The following is a 24,700-nucleotide window of genomic DNA, read 5'->3' on the forward strand; positions in this document are numbered from 1 at the left end:
ATTGAAAATACTTGTGATTTAGAATTTTTCTATCTAAATGAATTCAAAGACTACATGTTGATGATTGCATTTATACTTATTATTGCTGAGTCCACTTTTATTTTAACTATATATATAGAAATTTATAGACTAAAACATATCTGGAAAGTTGAATTTTTCTTTGCTACAAATCTGTTTCGCGGTGTCGCTCATCTGGTGTCAATCAGGTGTCACTCGTCAGCTGTAGCAAGAAAAACTTGACTTTTTAGATAATTTTTAGTCTAAACATTTACTAGATTTATTACTATAATAATAAAACTTATATTTATTGACAATTATTTTACTATTAGTGTAGAGTTATGTTATTGTTTTGAATTTTACCTTATATTATTTATATTTAGTCGAAGGAATATTGAATATTTTGAATATAAATGTAGGATAACCAACTGCTTATAAATAAGTCAATACATATAGAATTTATAAATAAAATAATTTATTTATGCATTTATTTTTATATCTATAATAAAAGCATATCAGAAGTTGCGACCATCTGCATGGATCAGATAGGTTTGAAATGACTCATCTGATTGCTCTTATCCTTTAAAGCAATCTAACCCAGTTTTTGGCATTTCCTTTCAACCGCTGTTTTTTACAAACTGTTAGATAACATGCTCTTCCGGTGAATTGCAGGCACAGGGCGTTTATCTGTTCACTATGGGTAACTCTGCAGAAAGCTCTCTAGAGCTACTCCTTTCAAACTGTCGGGACTCTAGAAAGCCCCTCAATGTTGTCTCATACAATTGCACAACCCCTGAGGTTATGAAAAGTTTGAAAAGTCTCTCTGAACTTACCAAGGGCAGGTTAGAGTCATAATGGTTCTCCCTGTTGTTTAGTTTTTTGGGAATTGCCTTTACCTTTTTGCTCTTGTCCGAAGGACTCATGTTGAGAGCTCTTTCAGACAGGCCTAAAGACTTGTATGCTATGTAGATTGGTTGCCGTGTTATTTGTGAGCGAAAGTACAATGATGAAATAAAACCATAGTCTTTTCTTCAACTGCAGACTTATCTTTACACTACTATAGTATTTAAAAATTTACTGGTTTGTAATGCCGAGGACAGAAAACATTAGCTAGGCCATGTAAAATTGTTTGCTAGTTTTTTATGATTTCTAGACTTTCCTTCTTTGTGTGAATTCTATGCACACCTGGGTAAGATATCAGACTATGAACCACTCTACATTTATGAGTAGTGAATCTTGGAGATCACGTTATATCAAAAATGCATTGAGATTGCCAAGTTTCGGCCAGTAGCTATCTTTTCTTGTCAAGGATTAAACATAAAATGAGTTATCCTCTCTTATTCATGTATCGCTTGCTCATAGTTTGGCGCGTAAATTTGGCCACTTTCTAATGGGTAGTTTACCTCTATAGTCGATAACTATTTGCAGATTTCACGCTTATGGGGTGATAATGGAGATGGAAAGTTTTGACCCACTACCTTTGGAGGATGACAGCAACAGAGCGCATGTGGCAGTTAGAAGGCGCACTATAGGGGGTGAGTCATTTTCTAGGTTATTTTTGCTTTTTGTCATCTGTGACTATTTGAGAAAAACCAGCTTATAGAACACATTAAATTTTAATGGTGTAGAACTGTTTATTTACAAGGCATGGAAATTTTTGTATACATTTTTTGCTAGTTTTCAGTTTTCCTCAGATCTTGTTGCTACGCAAAGGAGGAGCGCTTTCATGCCTTCAGTGGAAAAGCTATTTGACTTGTAATTCAATGCTTAAAAAGTACAAGACTAGCAAACACAACATGGTTAATGAACTCACTCTAGTTTGAGCCATGCAATAATGAGAAACTGAACGTCCATGCCTGATGGAAGTTCCAGTAATTCCAACCATGATGTTTTGACAACTCCAAGATAAGTGCAATTCAAGTGTGTACATCGCATCCACTTTACACATGGAAACAATTTAGTGTTTGCGCTAAAGGTTTTTAATTTGGATGTGTCTAAACTTTTGTTAGCACAGTTTATTGCTGCAGCTTCATATTTAGCAGTAAAAAATCTTTGTTCTCTCTGAGTTTTTTATCTGTCAACGCATTAAATATCGTTCTATTGGTTATTGCAGGAGTTCCTGCAGGGGCGGGTGTTAGGCCAGACGTACTCAGACTATTTGAAGAAATAGAGGAAGCTGAGTCTAGCCTGGCGCAGATAGAAGCTATCCTATCAAAAATGCCTGCAAGCAAAAAGATGCCATTCAGTAAGCATTCGTCTAATTTTCATTTGGTGAGGAGCTAGTTGTGAGGGTTTCAGTTGGTGAGGAGCTAGTTGTGAGGGTTTCAGTTGGCTGGTTCTAAAGTGCCAAACTATTCGGGAATTGAGAAATTGTAGATTGAATCATATCAATTTGAAAAGTACGCGACGTTGTTTGACGTCAGAGGATGCGTAGGCTTGGCGATATCTAATCATCATCATGGGATGTTAAAGTGTGACTGGATGGTGCATTTGCTGTTGTTCAGGTGGTCTGTTATGGTACCGTTGTTGCGTGAGTTGGATGGCAAACTACATGTAGGCTTGCACAAAACTGTAGAGCATGATCATAATCCACACTCATGAATGATAGCAGGGAGCTGGCTAGCTGTACATATTATGAAGGAGCTCGAGTGGGAAACTGTTATTAACAGAAAACTTTCCTATTAAATTTTACCAGACAGATTACCAGAATAACTAGGCAAAAAAATACTAGAGTTGTCATCAAATTGTAAGCGATCTTTATGAAATCATGAAAAAGATTAAGTTTAATTTTATATAGCAAATTATCACTCTTGCTAGCGAATCACAATGTATGTTGCTTCGCATAGATCATTAGAACCTATACACTTTAAAGTCTAATCTTGTATACACAAGCAAGTCCCTGATCCTACTCTGTATTAACAAGTTTCCATCGACTGTGAAAGTACTTAGAATAACACAATTCCTTCTGAACTGAATATCATTTTGAAGTTCTAATCTTATAGAACGTGATGAAAACAAGGAAAATCAAATGATGTAAATACTTTTTTTACACTTTTAAAAATGTGTTTTAAAAATAACTGAAGAAACGTAACGATTGCAGTACACCAAGTGTGGACCAGTAGAAGAAGGAGTGTGTATATTTGTTATGAGTAGAAAAACAAAAAGTTTTAGCATAAAGCTCTTGCTGAGGAGAAGAAGCTTTCGACTTTTGTCTAGTTCTGATCATTCATTACCAAAAACCTCAGTAAGTGTGTCACTGGGAACTCATTTTATGTCAGCAGCCACTTTTCACTTCTCGGTTAGTTAGAATTCTCCTTGATATTTAGACGATAGGAAGAACTAATAATTTAATCGACTTGAAACAGCGGAATTCGATTAAAAACACATTACACACAAAGTTACTATAATTTGTAAATCTGTGTAAACTGGAAGTGCAAAAACAAAGCGAGACTATGAAACCGAGTTTACGCAGACTTAGGATCAGGGGAAGACAACTCCCTATTATCTCAAGCCCAGGTTTCCAAGCGTTAACATAAACATTATAGAATGTAAAAGTCAGAGATTTAAATTTATATTTTATGTTATACAGAGAAGAACCAACTCTCCCAGAATAACATGAGCCGACATCTCGATAGAGCTGAGGAATACATGGGCTCTGCTGATTGGCTCAATGTCAATGGGCTCAAAGTCAAGCGACTGACTTTCTATGACTTGCTAGGCAAAGTTGCTTTCCGACACTGTGATGGGGTTGTCAACTTGAAGAAAGCACCCACACATGAAAGTCAAAAGACAGACGCAGTGAGTCGTTAAAAATCTGAATACAGATTAGCGTTGTTTGTACTTACAAACCTGAAGTTCTTGAAGGCAGCTTTTTTTTAGTTTGTTGTGGATAGCTTATAGCTTAGTATGTCCTGTATAAATCATAGCCTTTTTTGCTCCTTCTGAAGGGAACTAAAGCCACAAATTTTTATATTATCAGAGGTTTCTTTGATTAACATGAACATTTTAGATAGGTTTTGAATGTTTAAAGTGATATAAAAAGAGATGTTCAGGTGATCTTTTTACAACAAGCCTGACTGTCTGCTATCTCGGCTAGTCCACTGTTCACAAACTGTACATGAAAATTGTGATGAAATTTGGCGAAGTGATTAAAGACAATAAGAATAAAAGGAAATTCATTCTAGTAGTAATGAAAGACTTGGGGGCTCATCTAGCTCTAGAATTTAGTTTGTATGTTTAGCACAATCAGCAGAGTAAACTGCTCTCAACCAGACACTTCAGCTAGTATAGTTTTGGGAGCATCTCACATCACTTGGTGTTTTCTTGAATGAATGTAAAAACCTTGGAGATAAAAATAAATTGCTTGCTATTAACAAATGAGTTCTGTATTTTTGCTAGTCTCGGACATAAGTAACGTTTTGTCTAGCACGAACTTCTTGTGTGCTGGTCTCAATACATATTGATCTCAATGTGCCTGCTGCTGTTAACGTGTGTTATCGTAACGTGCCTCTTGCTGTTAGCATTTTTTATACCAAAGTGTCTGTTGCAGGACACAAAGAACATTCTGGTAAATGCTCGTTACTGCGACCAGTTTGCTCATGTAAAGTGGAAGGATGGTACATTGGTGCATGTGCAGATAACTCCAGAGACACACCGAGTCTTTGAGGAAAAGGTGGTTGGACTCTTGGATAAAATATCCAATCGGTTAGTTATTTGTTTGTTATGAATAGTTGAGAATAATTGGTGATGTTGACCTGACACATAAAATCATCAGGGAGGAATAATTCAAGGTCGTTGAACTGATGGTCCCAAAGAGGTGAATCTGTTGGAACTGCAGTGTATCTTCCTTAGCTATTGTTGCTTTTACAAGCGTGTGGCTTTATATCAATGTTACTACTATTATAATAAGCAAGTATTCCATGTATATCATTATATGTATTTAGCAGAGCTGCAGCATGGAGATGTGATTTTAAGGCCTCATAATCATTTGCTGATTCTGTATATAGAAGATTTTTCTGGTTTGCTCGGTCAAAACCATATATATAATAAAACCATAGATATAATAATAGGTATAATAAACATAGATATAATAACGGTTTATTATATCTATGGTCAGAGCATAATTGAGTGAGTGTTGCGTTTCACTGACCTAAGTAAGTAGGTATAATTAGGTGTGTATCGCGAGCAGCATGCTCTGTTGCGTATGATTTATACAGAGTGAAATGCAGCCATAATATCTGAACGATAAATAGCAACATGGAGTATTCATTATGGTCGCACTTATTCTAGTATTTCTGCAGAATGGAAGTGAGTATTATATGCAGTAATGTTGATTACCTTCCTTTAGCTATATGTAAGTCTCTGGATATTTCAATCTGTTGATATATAAGTTTATGAATAAGTCTATGAATAATTACACTACGCACATGGCATTGAGTACATCTTATAGTCAGTCAATGATCACAATCAATACTTTTTGTGGTTTCCAGAGGATTCCTATGGAAATGAAGAAATGTCTTAAAAGGTTTACTTGAAACAAAATTCACATTACAGTTATTTGGTATCAAAAGGTTCACCATGTTTTACTCTGCTGTGTTGTAGGTGCAAAGTATGTGGAAATGTGATTACAAGCTCTTAAAAGCTCAAAAATGAACCGGTAATCGCAGCCATCACAAAAACGCTGTAGTTTGGAAACTCTTTATTTCGATTATGTAATCAAACATTGTTGTTATTGTTTTGACACGTGATGTTATCACAGGAAATAAAAGGCTCGATATAAAACGTCTCATAGCACTATTTTATGACAAAATCTTCGGGTTCTACCGGAAAACCCATATCAAATATAGATGCTTGCTACTTTACAGTTTCGTTTCAGCCTGGTCTAATCATGTAGTCGTAATTTGACCATGTGACCCATACTTCCTGCAAAATGGTGCAAAAAATTTCTGCAGAATTTTTCGACTATCACAGCTGACCAACTGGCACGTCATGTTTATCAGAGAATGATATGTTCTCTTTTGAGCTAAGGTTAAAAATTTAAACAAATTTTTATGGTAGGTTTTGAGATACCAGTGCTCAAAGTGACAGCATTACACTGATGATGAAAGAGAAGCGTAAGGACAATAGATATGCTTTTATTGAATGCGTGAAGTATATTTGTGAAAACAGAAGCCATCATGTTCAACTACGTCCCATTTGAACCGTTTTGGAAAGAGATTCTAATCTACGGCGTTTTAGTAATGACTGCGATTAACTTTTCGTTGTTGAGCTGTTAAGAGCTTGTAAGCACATTTCCACATATTTTGCACTTACAACACAGCAGAGTAAGACATGGTGAATTTTTTGATACCAAATAACTGTAATGTGAATTTTGTTGCAAGTCAACCTTTATAAATAAAAAAGGTTCAGAGTTATATTGGTGAAGATCTGAACACCTAGCTAGCCTTTTCACATGCAATATTGCTCATCGGTGGATTTCATTGTAGGGTGAAGTGGTTGAATCAGGGCAGTAGAGAACTGTTTGGGACAATCATAGAAAGGAAACTCTATCTTGTCATAGACACATCGGGCTCTATGGCTCCAAGTCTACAGTTTGTAAAGGACAAAATATTTCTTCTCCTCCAGGTATACCCGCCTCTATGGATCATCTTCCATCTTAAGTTGAAGCTTTTTATCTTCCTTGCATTTCTAGTTTTACCTCTCCTGATTTGCTTGTACTATCTGATAGCAAATTTTGTTCTAGGAACAAATTCGACACAAAGATGCATTCAACATTATTAGCTTTGGTTCCAAAGTAACTCCGTGGAGAGACAGACTTGTGGAGGTTTCTGAGGAAAATCTAAAACAAGCCTGGACTTGGATCAGAAACTTGGAAACTGACGGTTCAACCAACACATTAGGTATGCATTCTGTTGGGGTCATTGTTTATTTTGTTGCCATTACTATTATTGCCATTACCATTGTTGCCATTTTGTTGCCATGGTTGCCATAACTAGCGTTTAAGCTAAACCAACAGGTCTGTACCATAGACTGCATCATAAACTTGAAAATATCGAAGAGCAGGCAATAGCAGTCTAGTAATTGTTCTAGTTGAAAAGATCGATGAGCAGACAATAAAAGTCTAGTAATTGGTCTAGTTAAAAAGATCGAGGAGCAGACAATTACAGTCTAGTAATTGGTTTAGTTAAAAAGATCAGACAGTAACAGTTTAGTAACTGTTCTAGTTGAAAAGGTCGAAGGACAGACAATAACAGTCTAATAATTGGTCTAGTTAAAAAGGGCAAGAGGCAGACAATAAAATTCTAGTAACTGTTCTAGTTGAAAATATCGAGGAGCAGACAATAACAATCTAGTAACGGGTCTAGTTGAAAAGATCGAGGAGCAGGCAATAACAGTCTAGTAATTGGTCTAGTTAAAAAGGGCAACAGGTAGACAATAAAATTCTAGTAACTGTTCTAGTTGATAAGGTCGAGGGGCAAACAATCACAGTCTAGTAATTGGTCTAGTTGCATACTAGAGCATTTTAACTGTAATAGCCATAAACCTTATCTGTGATAACTGAATTACTGAAGGAATTTCTGTGATCTATAAGATTCATGCAGAGAACGAATGAACTCTCTAATGGTATGTCCTCTAGATTCATGTCTTTATGACGATTCGATGGCTCAATCTTACCTGGTTATTGGTGCAGTTTGTTAACACATTGAATCCTCACATCGTATACATGAGATAATCCAATAATTCTAGACTGTATTCACGACCTTCAATCAACTGTGAAAGTACTTGATACCTTTTTAATTTTAAAGCTCAACTCTTGTTAAACGCAATGAAAAAACTAAAATCAAACATAGTAAATTGTTTTTGTACATTTTCAAAGTTGGGGTATTTAGAGGTAACTGAGGAAATGCGATGTTACCTCAGGATGTATCCCAAGTCTGATAGAGTGTTTTTTATGAAAAATACAACAAATAGTTTTAGTGTAAAGCTTTTATTATTGAAGAGAAGAAGCCTTCTAACTTTCTCTATTTTCAATCCTTGATTACTAAGAAATTCAACCAGGATGTCATTAGAAACTAATGCTCTGTTGGCAGCAATTTTTCATTTTTCTGTTGGAAACTTCAATATGTTGGTGATATCTTGAGAACTAATGGTCCAAGCAACTTCAATCTTCGAAATTACGCTGAAACCGTATGCTGCACAGTGGCCAAAGTTCATAATCCTCTTGTAAATCGGAAGTGTGGATAACCAATGCGAAACTACGAAGTTGAGTTTACTCAGGTGTAGGATCAAGTGGGGAAACAACTTCCATCAATTATTTTGAGCCCAGGTTTTAGTGTGTTAAACCTTCCTTTCGCATCACCATCACATGCATTATAAAACAGATAAGGTACGACATGAATTGCAGGTGCTCTAAAGTATGCTCTGGCTGACCACAACACAGAGGGAATCTACCTGCTGACTGACGGTCGACCCGATCACCCACCAAAGTCAGTCTTAGCGCAGGTAACATTACAAGATGCCGTACCCATTCACGCTATTAGTTTCAACTGCGCGGATGCAGAGGCTAACAAGTTCCTATGTCAGCTAGCCAAAGACACTCGGGGGCGGTACCACTACTTCTCCGAGCACGGAGATGATGTAGAAGGTGAGTCTGACCAGCTGTGGGACCTCATGGAAGTGAAATAGATTTCAATACTGAGTAAGGACGGTTGACACGTTCTGGTCAGCTGTTATGGTCATCAAACTGCAAGGCTGTTGATTGGCAAATTCACAAACACTTGACCTATAACCTATAACCTAACCTATGACCTGTAAGTGCTCATGAAAGCTAATTTATACTCTGATTTCCATAGACATTGTCATTAAGTTTCTGGCGAATGATGTTTGTTGATTGTGAAGCTTCTGTATAATTGTTGTATATAATTGTGCTTTCTTGAAAATCAATAATGCATATATATCTATTAAATTTAACCTACAAGCTACTCAGACAGATATTACATATTTGTCAGAGCAAACTTAAATACTACGGTGCTTCTAATAGACAAATTTACTCAAATGCACTTGTATTTAAACAAGCTGTGAAACACTTTTTTAAAGCTTTACTTAAATAGACAATATAATTGATAGCCTCATATGTTATTAATAAGGGTGGTTTTCCATGTAGCTGGAGGATCATAACATTTTTCAGTTACATGTTAGCTAGGGAATACACTGTGGCCCTACAGAAAGGTAGGTTTTTAAATAAAAATTAATATAGTCCAAAATATTAGTTGTCATATATATTTTTCCGTTTCATGTTTGTTTATTACCTCAGAGGTTCGAGGTTTTCTGAGAAAATAAATAATTTTATGGTCAATCTTTGACAAGGAAAGATAACTTATAATCTAATTCTATCAATTTCTATGCGCTTTTTGAGGTAACTTGTCACATCTCAAAAATACTTTACTTATAAAAGTCAAGTTCAGTTGATAACCTGGTGTCTTATTCCTTTGGTATAATTTTAGGGCCCAACGCTTATCAAAGTGAGGACATAAGGCTGTTGGAAGAGGAGAGGCAGCAGGGGCTCCAACACTTGGCAAAGGTGGCTGAACTTAGAGATGAGTGCCAGGAGCTGCAATGGAAAAGGTCGGCAAATGCTAAGTGGCCTGCTTTACGGTGAGAGTGCATCTAACAACTCATCACCTCTTTATGGATTCACAGGCTGACTAATGGTTTTGTGGCTAGCCTAACACTGGTTGTTGAATCTCACTCTAACATTACTACTCTAATAATAATGGTTTGTTTAGGACAGGGTTCTGCAACCTTTTCCACTCAAAGAGCCATTTAGGCCCGTTTTCCGCAGGAAAGAATGTAGTGGGAGCCACAAACCACCCTTTGATATTTTGAATTAAAAATAAATAAACACTACATGTAACTTTTTGTTTAGTTTTTAATGCTTTTATACCATGTTTACACCATAAAATGAAATGGTGTGGCATGTATAATGATTTAACTGCTGAGAAAACAAAATTACACTTTTGCAAACAACAACAAAATAGTTTTGGCCGTTTTATTGGCGCATAAATTGTTATAAGGTGTACTACCTGTATTAGTGTTGTTGTTTGTCACTAGTGTTGTTGATGATATTGCGGTCCTAAGTGCCTGGCCAGCCTTACTAGATTTATAATTGTTTAACCCCGTTTGTTGACATAATATTATAAGGTATCTCGTAGCGATCTGGTCTTCTGCATGAATTTGGTAGTACGTTTTTTTGTGTTTTTATGTTAAAGTTAAAGCCATGTGACAATCATGTGATAAGGTACTAATAACAATAATAGAATGTAAATAATGACGCATAACAAGCGGCAATGTTTGATTTATTACCATAATTACATTTTTTAAATTATCTTACAAAATTTAGTGATAAAACTTCTAAAGTTTTATGAATTACTTGGCATATGATGAAAAAGGAAAACAATCCAAAGTCAGAAGAAGCCGCAGCGAGGAGATGAAAGAGCCAGCCGCATGCGGCTCCGGAGCCGAAGGTTGCCGATCCCTGGTTTCGGAGGTTTCACATGTCAAGTGTGACTATATACTGTCAACAATTTTCCATCATCTCTGTCTATATTTATCCAGGTCAAAATGCCTCTGTTTCAACTCGTTCAGCCCATTGACTCATGTTACATGTTTCAGCAATATTGCTAGCTGAAATACTTCGGCATAATTCCTTTATTGAAAACTGAATTAAGATATGTCTGGTAAGCGACAAGAGCAATTACTAGACTGTGATTGTCTGCCCCTCGATCTTTTCAACTAGAGTGATTATTAGACTGTCATTGTCTGCTCCTCCAACTTTTTACAGTTTTATTCTCACACACGAGAGTAAGATCATTATTACTGATCAGCTTTTAACGCAGTCTATACTTTGCAGTATACTTTCCAGTACTTTGGAGTATACTTTCCAGTACTTTGGAGTATACTTTCCAGTACTTTGGAGTATACTTTCCAGTACTTTGCAGTATACTTTCCAGTACTTTGCAGTATACTTTCCAGTACTTTGTAGTATACTTTCCAGTACTTTGGAGTATACTTTCCAGTACTTTGGAGTATACTTTCCAGTACTTTGTAGTATACTTTCCAGTACTTTGCAGTATACTTTCCAGTACTTTGCACTATACTTTCCAGTACTTTGTAGTATACTTTCCAGTACTTTGGAGTATACTTTCCAGTACTTTGTAGTATACTTTCCAGTACTTTGGAGTATACTTTCCAGTACTTTGTAGTATACTTTCCAGTACTTTGGAGTATACTTTCCAGTACTTTGGAGTATACTTTCCAGTACTTTGGAGTATACTTTCCAGTACTTTGGAGTATACTTTCCAGTACTTTGTAGTATACTTTCCAGTACTTTGGAGTATACTTTCCAGTACTTTGGAGTATACTTTCCAGTACTTTGGAGTATACTTTCCAGTACTTTGCAATATACTTTCCAGTACTTTGCAGTATACTTTCCAGTACTTTGCAGTATACTTTCCAGTACTTTGGAGTATACTTTCCAGTACTTTGCAGTATACTTTCCAGTACTTTGGAGTATACTTTCCAGTACTTTGTAGTATACTTTCCAATAATTTGCAGTATACTTGCCAGTACTTTGCAGTATACTTTCCAGTACTTTGTGGTATGCTGGACCCTTATTCAATCTGTCATACAATAATTTTAATAGGTACTAGCTGTTGTACTACAGTTTGTAAGTTAGGCAAATATCAGGCAGCTATACAATTCAATAACGTTAGTAACCTTCATATAAGCCAAACTTTGATATTTCTCGAATGCAACTATATCCATATCTTTTATATGCTTTTATGTGGAGGCTGTTTATTTTACAGGAACTCTGCTACAGGAATACAGAGGCCACAGAGTGCTATGGTTAGCCTTAGGTCCTCAGTTAGCTCTTTGGAAATACCTGAAAGACCTAAATCTTCTAGACCTGGACTTCCAACGAGTCACAGCGCACCAGTGTTGCATACATCACACCATTCTCCTCGTACCTCGGCCTATGTGCGGTAAGAATTAGTGGCTCTACCTACAGTGCACATTTATTAAGCTATTTTTAACAAATGGCTTGCAGGCCACTTATTCACTGTTCTTAGGGCTTAGAATCAATGATCAGGCAGTATTATTTAGTAGCATGACAGCTATTATGAACTATTGCTGCCCCCTATAAGCTATTGGCTTATAGGTGGCACCTTTGGCAGGTGCTACCTACTCAGTAGCATTATGAGTACCCTGGGCAGGTGCAATGCATCCCGTTGGTATTTCAAGCATTTTTCAAGATATCTTAAAAGTGACTTGTTAAGGTGGTGGATTCAGTACAGAGAGTAATAAACCGCAACACGAATAATTTGCATATAGAATGTTAGCACTTAGAGTGATTATATTTGAACAGGTTGTGATATAAAATGGCATGCTATGCAGGTGATATGCCATGACACATCACAGGTAGTTTCTATATGACATGCGATATACTATTAATAATGGGAAATCAATGACATGGATTGTGCCTAAGATAATAAAAATATATTAGCTTCGAGGCTATTCGCGTGGCCTTTGGCCAGTCGCTGGTGTTTGGAATAGACACTAGGATAAGCATTGAAATACCAAATCTGTTTAAACCATTTGATACGGAAGTCTAAGATCATTCTATGGTGATGTAGGTGTGTACTTTGAAGTCAACACAGCATGTATACTGGTGAGGATAAATCTTTTGCTGTTCCCAACAATCTCTATAGATTATATTCTCAATTGTCTAATTGTTCAGACTGAACAGCAGAGGGAGCAGGAAACCTAAGGTAGCCATGCACACTAAGACAAGCCTGCTGAGGTCCCTCAGTGCGAGCAATGACTGGGTGCTACCTGAGACCAAGGCAATGCTCACCAGACAGTTCAAATCTCGTAAGATGTACTTTTGTATTTCTTAGTATCCTTACTGTCAATCCAATGACTCAGTAATTTTGGATGAACGTTTAAAGATCTATTGGATAGCTCTAGTTAATTTTGAATCACAATTACCTTATAGTCCTAGTGTGTCTCACAGCATGCAGGTATGATTCCTGTCACAGATTCTACATCGCATTCATCATTTAGTAGACATATTTTGACTACTGTCAACCTTCTCTGTAATTTAATAGTTCTTCAAATCGGGAGTTGTTTGTCCTAATTGGATTCAGCCAATAGTCCTTGCTCACACTAAGTGTCTTGATTGGTTCTTTCAAGTTCTTGCTCTGCAGTATCCACATGTGAACATGACCCAGCACTCGCTAGAGATTGTCTTGTGGTAGCTTTCCGATGTCCTTATTTGATTTCATTTAGACAACTCAAATATGTTTTCGTGTATGAGTTGGCTTTAAAACTAAATCTTTGTTGATATTTAGATAAGATATTTTGATCTTATCATCACAGGTGAAGGTGATAAGATATTTAAATGTTAATAAACTGTGGGCAGCTATTGGCAATTATGCTCCAATAATATTTCAATTATTGGCATTCAGGATATCTATTATCTATCCGCATCATAATGGCTTTGCTGTGCTGTTTTTAGATGTCAAGGATGAATTTTCAGTTTTAAAATTAGAATTTTCAGTAGCTATGGTAATATCAATATATGGATACCGACTTAAATTACTTGCACGAGAGGAAAACTCTAAAAACTCTATCAATTTCACCTGTAATAAAGTAAGAGCCATGTCCTGAGCCAAGGAAATTAGATTGGTGGACCGACACCCTAATCACTGCACCACTCGACTACCTTGTCACATTTTGGAATAATTATGCACATTGTTATTACACATGATGGTCTCTCACAACGTGTGTGACTGTCAAAATGCTAGTACTGATAATAGTGATAACAGTGATAATTGCTAATGATTTATTCCTAATGAATGAAAGAAACTTATAGTTTGATAACCAGTCATCAGTTGGTTGCGTATTATGTTGTCAGGTATATAATAATATTTCACAGATTATATAAGGTGGGGAGATTAATATGATATAATAACAATCAGGTGTAATCAGTGTAATAATTGAGTTTGATTATCATATCTAATTATTATAATAAACTAGCAGTAAGTTTGGCGTCGCTTGGGATTTATTTTATTTGCAACGCAAGTTCTAAACTACTCCCATGACAACGATCCATGAACACATTCTATGAGGCTAATCACCATTAATCCATTAAAAGGGCCATTTTTGAGTTTCTAATCAGATAGATTGTGGCGCGTTTATATGAAAAATGAAAGCTCTAAGATTGCCAAGTGTGCCTGGCATTCCTTGAAGTTGCCTGCTTGTTGACATGAAATAAACGGTAGATAATGTGCAGTGCGCTGGCAGTCCCCTCTTTTAACTCTTCTGCCACGGGAGAATTTTTTTAACGTCACGGAACACCACTCTTATTATAGTAAAAAGTATTATGCCAATCCTAAAAATGGTCAGATTATCAAGCTGAGTTTTTTGAGTTCGAGCCCTGGACATGTCAATATTTTATGAAGCACTTTAATAGCCACTCATATCATTTCTCCAGAGTGACGGTATCAAGCAAAGTTACAAGATGATCAGAATTACATGTAATATAAGTATATAGATGTAGATAAATTTATATATTAACTTCTAAGGTGTGGTAGTGCAGTATTGCTGCAACGACACACAATGGCTGCAGAAATACCCATAGCAGCTAGTTACTGATTTTACTAAATTACTGCTCAGTAATTATAATGATAAAGAGTTAAAATAAACTTTTGAATAAAAATAAAACTTAGTTATGGAAGGTAAAAGCAAATAAAACAATAGAAGATTTATTCTATTAATAAAGTCCGATAAGTACTCCTTGAAACCGCTCAATTTACTCTCTGTCTAATGACATAACTTATCTGAAGCACTGTTTGCTTGGTTTTTCCCGTTTTGATTCCAAAAATATACTACTTAGCCGTCTTGATTACAAATTAAAAACAATTTATACAATACAAATAAAATACAGATTAAAAACAAATTATACAATACAAACAAAATACAGATTAAAAACAAATTATACAATACAAATAAAACACAGATTAAAAACAATTTATACAATACAAATAAAATACAAATTAAAAACAAATTATGCAATACAAATAAAATACAGATTAAAAACAAAATATACAATACAAATAAAATACAGATTAAAAACAATGTATACAATACAATACAAATAAAATACAAATTGAAAGCAAATTATACAATACAAATAAAATACAGATTAAAAACAAATTACACAATACAAATAAAATACAGATTAAAAACAAATTATAAAATACAAATAAAATACAGATTAAAAACAAATTGTACAATACAAATAAAATACAGATTAAAACAATTTATACAATACAAATAAAATACAGATTAAAAACAAATTATACAATATAAATAAAATACAGATTAAAAACAATTTATAAGTAAAGTATTATTACTTTTTTACTTAAACTTTTGAGCTCAACATTCACATAAACTGTTAATTATAGCTATTCAACATTTTGGCTTTATCGGTGAAGACATCAATGTAAAGAGTACAATACTGAATGCTATGTAATGATCATGACTTATTCTTATCTGTTAGTTATGATAACACACTGAGAATTGCTGTGGGTAAATTCAGAAATATCTACAGAAGTACATGAAGTGTGGTTATATCGTGATCTTGAGTGTGCATGGATTACCCTGTGGTTGGTGTAACCCATAAACTAAGAGAATAATCAATGTTATGCAGTATTTGTCTTTTTTCGATGATAATTATAGTTATCCGTTATAATTATATTGTATCTTGGCAAGGTTTCAACTTTTGTTTTATTATTATTTTTGGATTCTTTGTAGCTCGGGAGCCCTCCACTACAACCTCTGCAACTCCGAGGGAAATCGCCGCGGCCCCACAATCTGCTAGAACCAAAAAGTGCAAGCCAAAGTTTCTTTCTAGCAAAGCTTGGCTGCAAAAACATGGCCTTCAAGCTAGCAAGCTGTTGCTGCAGGATGCATTAGGAGAAGCTATTCAGAAAGACCGCACCACTTCTATTCTGGACAATGATGCTCTCTCTCGTCTAGTCGATGAGGTATGAGTTTCTGTACTTTTTATTGCAAGCATCTCTTTGCACGTACAAGTTAACGCTTAGTGTCCAGCATACAGCATCAGAAGGTGCACTTGAGTTATTCCTCTTGGTTTATGTGTTTATGAGTGTTTGTAACTGATTGCTTTATATAAAAACTTTTTATTTCTGGGTCCTTTCTTACCATATCCAATAAAGGAAAGGCTTATCATATCTCACAACAGCATTGAGCCCCTGGAGCTATTCTACGCATGATAGTCATTCCAGCTACCTATATATCATTTATCATGGCATACTTTCAGAAATTGTCCTCTGAGCATAGCCCCAGGTTGGAGGAGCTCCTGTCTAACCCCTATCTTGACGAGTGCCTGCTGGACTATGAGAAGAGACTTGTTCAGGCCACTGAGCGGTATAAATCAAGGCTTGATCGGCTTGTTTGGGAATCGCTTCCCCTTTATGAGCGAGAAAAGTATAGGTGGGTCTGTGATAAATCTTTCTTTCCTGTATCTCTTATCTCTTCCTACCAAACTGTTGCGCTCCGAGTTCAAGGTTGTTGTGATATTTCTCTCTTATTACACCTCAACAGAATAACGTTTAATTGCTGCTCTTATATGTAGATTTATACTGGAATTTTTTTTAATCTTTGTACGTGTATCCTTCATATAAATAGTTTTTGCTAACTAGTTTTTATTAATATTGAGTGAGCTTATACAGACAGCTCAGTGTTGCACATGAATAGACTAAAAAATGTCCATTTTATGTTTAAAATGTTAAGTAAAATATTAACTTTACTAGAAATTCCACTGTCATACAGCCCACGACCAAAGAGATGGCCAGAGATATTGGCAAAAAAATAAAGGGTACTGATGGTTGAGAAATGCAATATTAGCAATCAAATGGCTCTGCAGTGCAATAGGATAACTGCAATGGTAGCTGTAATGTACTGGGTGTGGGTGTTATTATATACAACAATAAGCAATAATGAATGGAAAAGATGTTTATATTTTACCCCTGCAATAGGAGAAATGCAATATTGGCCAATATTAGAAGTAAAATGCACTGATATTTTTAGAATAATCAATTTTATTAATATAGTAATAATAGAAAAACAATACACAATTTTGTTTACATTTCAAAACGTCATAGGTAGCAATATCGAGAAGTTGTGGTATTTATATAGGTTTTTAGAAAATTTATTTAAAAAGTGTTTGGTCATGACAAACAACAACAATGAAAGGAAAATATTACACGTTTATATCTCTCCCTTGCAATAGGAGAAATGCAATGTTGGCCAATATTATAAGTAGAATGCACTGATATTATTAAAATAACCAATATTGTTAATATACAGTAGTAATACAGCAATAATAGAAAACCTATGAGCGTTCACGTGTCTCGAAGATTTCTGCAAACTGCAGCCAAATAAAAGCTGTTACAAAAGTGTTATAAAGCTGTAGGCCTAATTTACTGTAATGTATGTAATTCAACAACAATAAAGAAATATGTTTATTATAACTCTAAAATGCAAAATTAGAAGTAAAATGGCAAGCTATTGTGTACTATACACAGTTTGAAAGTTTGTTGCGTTGAATGTAGAATGGTTTTGATAAGCGATCTTTAACAGAAAGCGAGTAGGAGCATTCACGCGTATAAAACTGTAGCAAAATAAAAATGTTCTCGTCATGAAGGGGCGTTGTAGTTCGGCCCTAGCTTGTACATAAGTTGTAAAGAATTTCAGCTAACGTTTCAAATAATGAAACCTTCGGTGATTGGACAAAAAACACAGGCTGATAAACTGTGTACCACAATTTCGTACCTGTAAATCGGTCTACGCCTCAAACAGTCTACGTTTATTACAGAAACCTTCGAATAAATTCGATTACAAGTAAAAAATGCCATAGACTGATGAAATGAGCACGGTTTTCTCGTGAAATGCTCACTGCTAAATAGTTCTACTATCCGTCGCACGGCTTTATTGGCGTTTTAATTTTCGGTCTTAACTTTTATTAAACCGAGCTTTTCAACTGTTCTGTAGCATTTTTCGTCCAAATTAATCTGTCTATTTGTGTATAATCCGATCAGATGGGTAAGTTTAAAGATAATACCGACGGTTTACAAAGACTTGGTAACATATTCAAATAGGTTTAAATGTGTTTTGTATCGTTATTATTCTTTAACGACTTTACAAAACGATGCTTAAATTTGTTGATGAAGTTTCTAGCCAAGGGTTTGTCTCATTGTTGATGAATAATTTTCGTAAGTTGTGTGCACATGCATTTATCATAAAAACTCCCACACTTCACTCCGCTCGTTTGCTCGTGGGATTATCAGAGGTCAAGGCCGCTTAAAGCAAATTAGACCATGAGACAAAAACAACAAATAGTAAAGTAAGTTATGTGTATCGAAAGAAAAAGCTCTTCTTGCATAACCCTTTTCTATAATACAAATTAAAATTAAATAGCGTTCCTCTTAATGTAATAATAGTGTCTAGTATTCAACACTCTTGATACTTGTGTGTTGTTTAAAATAAGTGATTTGCTGAAAAATCTTTATTCCTCAAATACAATAGTTCTTACCTAACAAACGGACTGGCTGACCCTATATCGTGATTCTTAGCAAAAACTGTCACAATAGATGCATAGTTTCTTGAAAACATTACCTACGAATGTCTGTGGTCTAATTGGTTGTTGCTATTGCGACTCCAATGATCCAACATAGTGCTGACGGGAACAGGAGGGAGGGAGCTAAAAATGGGCAGTTTATCACTTTCACTATGAATTCTTCTTTTTAGCAAGCCATAGCATATATACTGTGATTGGTTGTGCATGAGTTGTATGAAATCTGTTTCTCTTCAATAGCTTGCAGTATCAGATCTACCTTATGTTATTATGATGCTATTGGAATACTTTGTCCTATTAGCAGCCACTCTGTGACCTTTGAAAGGTCATGTAGTAGGTTTTATGGAGCCATGAATTCTACCTGAAGCAGTTTGATCTTTTGTTGTGGCTGCATTAATCAGATCTCTGTAATTTGATATTTATTATGATTATCTCCTAAATTAGATCGGATGCAACTATAATGTCATGTATCCTGTCTTTCTAGCTCTCAGCTCCAGTTACGCTTCATATCAAATTTTTAGCTTGAGTTTTGTGGGCTGTCGTGTTCTTATTACTGATTGTTTGTTCATAGATTGTAATGAATTGTTTGATGATGAAGTCGACTCAGATCCACCTATCCAAATGTGTTTTACAAATAAAGGCGACAAGTTAGAGAACGGTCAAACATTATTAGATGGAATTAGTTCATTTACTCAAACATACATGGTTGATATGGAAAATTCGTTTAAATCGATGAAGTAATGCATTAAAATTATCTCAGCTTTTTGTTGAGCTGGCAATCAGAATATGGTTTGCAATGTATAAGGTAGACAATGGTGAGTTCAGATCATCAGATGTGACTATGTTTCACAACATTTAGCCATGTTTAAACTTAAGTGATCTATTTGCTCAGGTGACTGCCCAAGTATACAGCCTCTGTTCTCTTGAGGCTTTAGTTGGGTTTGCAAAATCTGTGAACATATTTAAACTCCACATTGACATCATGATTGCCATATCTGTTGACATGGTTGACATATCTGTTGACATGGTTGGCATATCTGTTGACATGGTTGGCACATCTGTTGACATGGTTGACATATCTGTTGACATGGTTGGCACATCTGTTGACATGGTTGACATATCTGTTAACACGATTGACATATTTGTTGCCATGGTTGGCGCATCTGTTGGCATGGTTGGCATATCTGTTAACATGGTTGACATTTCTGTTGACATGGTTGGCATATCTGTTAACGTGGTTGACATTTCTGTTGACATGGTTGGCATATCTGTTAACGTGGTTGACATTTCTGCTGACATCATGATTGACAAGCTGATTTACATTATCTTCACTTAGTGTAAGAACTTGTAAGAAGTGTAAGTAAACTTTTAAAAAGGATTTACAATTTAAACTTGGATGTTGAAAAATTCTATTTTATCTGATTGGCTGGGAGTTGTTTGTTGAGAAATGCTATAACTTTAGCATGGATGAATGCAAACATCATGAGTTCATCCCAACTTAACTTGGATTATCAGGATGCATGCTGTTACTAGTAATGATACTAGACCTTCTGGTTGCTTACCTATGATACCATTTCTACACTGCAGCATTAGATATTCCAATAATTTCTAGTAAGGGTCTATCACTGCTGCAGGGATGAGGAGGAGGAGGACTCCGCTGAGGTGGAACAAAAGAGCTTCCGTGACAACAAATCAGAGCTGATGAAATCTCTCGACAATACTGGATGGCCTGTGTCTCAGAGTAATGTCAATCTTTTGGAGGAAGAAATTAGGCAGGCGGAGGCTTTTCTCGCCAAAAGTTCAGAAATTAGGTTTGTAGGTTTTTTACTGATACACCTGTTTGTAGGTTTACTGCCAACACCGCAGTTAGTAAGTATTCTACTAATACAGATTTTTCTAGGTATTCTACCAACACAGCTGTTTTAGATCTACCAAAACAGCTGTTTGTAGGTTTTCGACCAAAGCAGCTGTTATATAGGTCTTCCATCAACATGACAGGCTGTATGAGTTGTATGAGCTCCCTTGTAGCTAGCTATCTGACCTCTACCAATCGTAACGTATCTGACCTCTACCAATCGTAACGTATCTGACCTCTACCAATCGTAACGTATCTGACCTCTACCAATCGTAACATATCTGGTTGACAGCCACAATGAATTGTCTGCTGGAGATGCGCACCGATAGTTTTTGCACTTTAGCCACTGCTTTACTCAGCTCTGTGGTCGCTCTATGTAGCCTTGATATAGCTAGCTCTGTGAACTTTAGCTAGCTGGTAAGCTCATAGTTAGCTATGTGTTTACCTCTACATAGTCGTATGGCTGCCTCTAAACAGCTGCCTATATTCAGTTATTTCAATGGCTGCCTCTCTTCTGTTTTCTTTATGACTGCCTCTTTTCTGTTATCTCTATGGCTGCATCTATTATGTTTTCTCTACGCGTGCCTCCAATTGATTACCTCTATAGCTGTCGATATACACTTATCTCTATGTTTGCATTGATGCTGTTCGCTTTAACCATTTTTATGCTGTTAGTTTCACGGCAGGGTATCAGAGCTGACATAAGCAAAGAAAAAGTGCGTAAAAAGTAAAAAAAAACAGTAATTGCATAGAGAACACAATTGACCTGTCAACTATAACTGTGCCATATTTAAATTATAACCACCTTTTCCCACGACCAAACGCGAGCGAAGCGATTGTTTGGGAGATTTATGATAAATGCATATATGCACACAACTCACGAAAATTATTCATCAACGGCCGTCGCAAACCCTTGTACCGAAATCTCATCAACAAATTTAACCATTTTTATTGGAGTCGTTTAAGTATAATAATGATACAAAACACATATAAACCTATTTAAATATGTCACCAAGTCTTTATTATTTGTAGAAAATTTCCTATACCTTTCCCATCTGATCGGATTATACATAAATAGACATTAGTTCGGCCTAAAATCGTTATTAAAACTTGACAAGCCTTATTTTGATCAAAATTAAGACCGACAAATGAAACGCCGAGCGACAGAGAATAGAACCATTAAGTCGTGCGCATTTCACAAGAACGTTCACATTTCACCAGTGTATGGCATTGTCGAATTGCCGAAGGTTTCTGTAATTAACTTAGAAGTACTGAAAAGTAATCGTTTCTTTTTTGCCGATTTCAAAGTAACTGACATTTTGGACACTTATGAGTACTTCAGTATTCCAACTGATGTCCAAAGCAGTGAAAGTAAAGGAAATGACGATGATATTTTTTCTAACGATTCTTATGAGATTATTACAATATTTAATTATAAGAATAATTATTCGATTTTATATACGACTTAATTATAAGAATAATTATTCAATTTTATAAGATTTAATTATAAGAATAAGCATTCGAATTTACAAGATCGAAGTATATAGTGACCGATGTTGGGCAATATGTTACTGTTATTTTTTCTAAATAGTTTTATTAAATAGATTTTATAAAAATCTATATAAATACCACAACTTCTTGATATTGTTAGCTATGATGTTTTGAAATGTAAACAAAATTGTGCATTGGTTTTCTATTATTACTGTATTACTATATTAATAATATTGGTTATTCTAATAATATCAGTGCATTTTACTTCTAATATTGCATTTCTCTTATTGCGGGGGAGAGATACAAACATATGATCTTTTCGTTTCATTATTGCTGTTTGTTGTACATAATAACACCCAGTACATTAAAGCTACCATTGCAGTTATCCTATTGCACTGCAGTGCCATTTGACTGCTAATATTGCATTTCTCAACCATCAGTACCCTTTCTTTTTTCCAATATCACTTTGGTGTTGGGCTGTATGACAGGGGAATTTTTAGTACTTGAAATGTTTGATGTGCTGTGTTCTTTGTCATTTCATACTCTCATTCCATTGCAGATGGACTTAGCTAAGAGAAAGACCTTGAGGGTTTACATCTGTATAATATCATGTATAGATAACTCCTCTATACTATTTAAACTGACCAATTGCTTCTCTAATGACATGCAAACCTCTGCTCACCTAAGCCCTGCTGGTTTATACTAACATAGTGTTTGTCTGAAACAATTCCCTAAAGATAGTAATGGTGGCTATATCCATACACATATGCGTGTAGAAGTTATGTGAAGAGATGGCTTCTGTCAGGTTGTCTGTCATACCATATATAGCCTGTTATATATACTGTTATATATACTGCAGGGAAGCGAGTGAAAGTTGTGAAAAAAGAGAAAAGTACAAACCACTGGGTCAACCAGTAGCAGTGAAAAAACCAAAAAAGAATACTTTCCACCCCGACCAGCTGAGAGGTCAAAGAGTTGTGGCGCGAGGCGATAAAGATGGATTTTACTACAGTGGTAAGCAGTGGTCATATTTCTTGCAGTGAGATTTGTAGTGAGTCTTCATAGTGAAGTATTTAACGCTTTCACATCAGCGGATGTAATATAATACCTTTTTATCTTCTATCCCTTTGTTTGGGAACTCCTGCAAAGGTTTTAGAGAGAACTCTGTTATTTTTCATTTTCAGCACAAATTGCAGCACTGCTTTTATGACAACGATCCATGAACACATTCTATGAGGACAATTGCCATTAATTCCATTCAAAGGGCCATTTTTGAGTTTCTAATCAGATAGATTGTGGCGCGTTTATATGACAAACGAAAGTTCTAAGATTGCAAACTGTGCCTGGCACTGGTTAGAGTAGCCTGCTTTTTGACATTAAATGAGCCGTACTGAGTCTGCTCTTAACGCTTTCCTAGCGCAAGAATTTAATATTTTATATTTTAAAGTTTTTAATCAGATAGATCACACATAAATGGCACATTTATATGGAAAACTAAAGTTCTAAGATTGCAAAGTGTGCCCGGCATTGTTTGGAGCTGCCTGCTTTTGACATGAAATAAACAGTAGATAATGTGCAGTGCTCTGGCAGTCCGCTCTTATAATTCTTCTGTCATGGGAGAACTTTTTTAACGTCACGGAACACCACTCTTATTATAGTAAAAAGTATTATGCCAATCCCAAAATGGTCAGATTATCAGGCAGAGTTTCTCGAGTTTGAGCCCCGGACATGTCAATCTTTTATGAAGCACTTTAAAAGCCACTCATATTATTTCTCCAGTGTGACGGTATCAAAAAAGTTACAAGATGATCAGAATTACATGTAATATAAGTACAGTGAAACATGGATAACTCGCCCTCGGATATAGCGAACACATGGTTAACTCGACTGGATTTGCTTGGTCCGTTCCCACGCAATGATAAATGGCTCAATATAACTCGAATTCTACACTGTTATAACGAACTGTTTTTTGCCCAACGGCTACCGAAACGGTTGCTATCGCTTTAGAAAATCACTTTATTCCAAGCCATTGAGGTAAACCTCAACTTTTCGTAATTCATAAGCATCGTTATTACCTCCATCGGCAAAATATTTTTGTCAACGACTGTTCTAAAGGTTTGGTGAAATTTGATTTATACTGCTATACGATGAATAGCACGGGCTAGCCGGGTCACGGGCGCAAGGATTTTCGCCACGCACATACAAAACAAAAACAGCATGTTGTTTTTGTTTTGTATTTGCATGGCGAAAATCCTTGAGTGCGTGACTCGGCTAGCCCGTGATGAATAGTTTTCCGACGTTGATTCCGTGTTGAATTAACGTCGGAATGTTGAATGTTTAAAACGTCTTAAAAATTGTTGTAGTCAAACGTATACGTTGTCTTAGCTAAAAAAAACTATTCATCGTTTGACCTAAACACAAAATACGTGTGTACATTCAATAAGTATTCTTAACGAATCCCAGGTAAAGTAAGGTAATCTTTCCATAAACTTCATGAAAGATCGGCAAAATTGATCGTGGGTAAAACGCTCAAAAGAAAAAGATGTCTTTTCTTTGAGCATTTCAGCAACGATCAAGTTTTGCCAATGTCAATCTAAAAAACGTCCTGGCAATAACATCACCTCAAACAACAAACC

At 35.7% G+C, this 24,700-nt stretch overlaps 1 protein-coding gene across 1 annotated transcript in view; it reads left to right on the forward strand.

Annotated features, from left to right (window-relative positions):
* The window catches only part of LOC137405904 (von Willebrand factor A domain-containing protein 3B-like), a 54,800-nt gene that overhangs the window by 16,541 nt on the left and 13,559 nt on the right, over positions 1-24,700 (forward strand). The window contains exons 8-22 of the mRNA XM_068092354.1: positions 670-839; positions 1,426-1,532; positions 2,111-2,242; positions 3,587-3,795; positions 4,547-4,701; positions 6,483-6,621; positions 6,740-6,896; positions 8,402-8,641; positions 9,501-9,651; positions 11,862-12,038; positions 12,794-12,927; positions 15,874-16,106; positions 16,403-16,579; positions 20,360-20,529; positions 22,924-23,078. Of these exons, the coding sequence (XP_067948455.1) occupies positions 670-839; positions 1,426-1,532; positions 2,111-2,242; positions 3,587-3,795; positions 4,547-4,701; positions 6,483-6,621; positions 6,740-6,896; positions 8,402-8,641; positions 9,501-9,651; positions 11,862-12,038; positions 12,794-12,927; positions 15,874-16,106; positions 16,403-16,579; positions 20,360-20,529; positions 22,924-23,078 (2,506 nt within the window). The remainder of the gene's footprint in view (positions 1-669; positions 840-1,425; positions 1,533-2,110; positions 2,243-3,586; positions 3,796-4,546; positions 4,702-6,482; positions 6,622-6,739; positions 6,897-8,401; positions 8,642-9,500; positions 9,652-11,861; positions 12,039-12,793; positions 12,928-15,873; positions 16,107-16,402; positions 16,580-20,359; positions 20,530-22,923; positions 23,079-24,700) is intronic.

The sequence above is a fragment of the Watersipora subatra genome, chromosome 10, assembly GCF_963576615.1.
Source record: "Watersipora subatra chromosome 10, tzWatSuba1.1, whole genome shotgun sequence".
NCBI lineage: Eukaryota > Metazoa > Bryozoa > Gymnolaemata > Cheilostomatida > Watersiporidae > Watersipora > Watersipora subatra.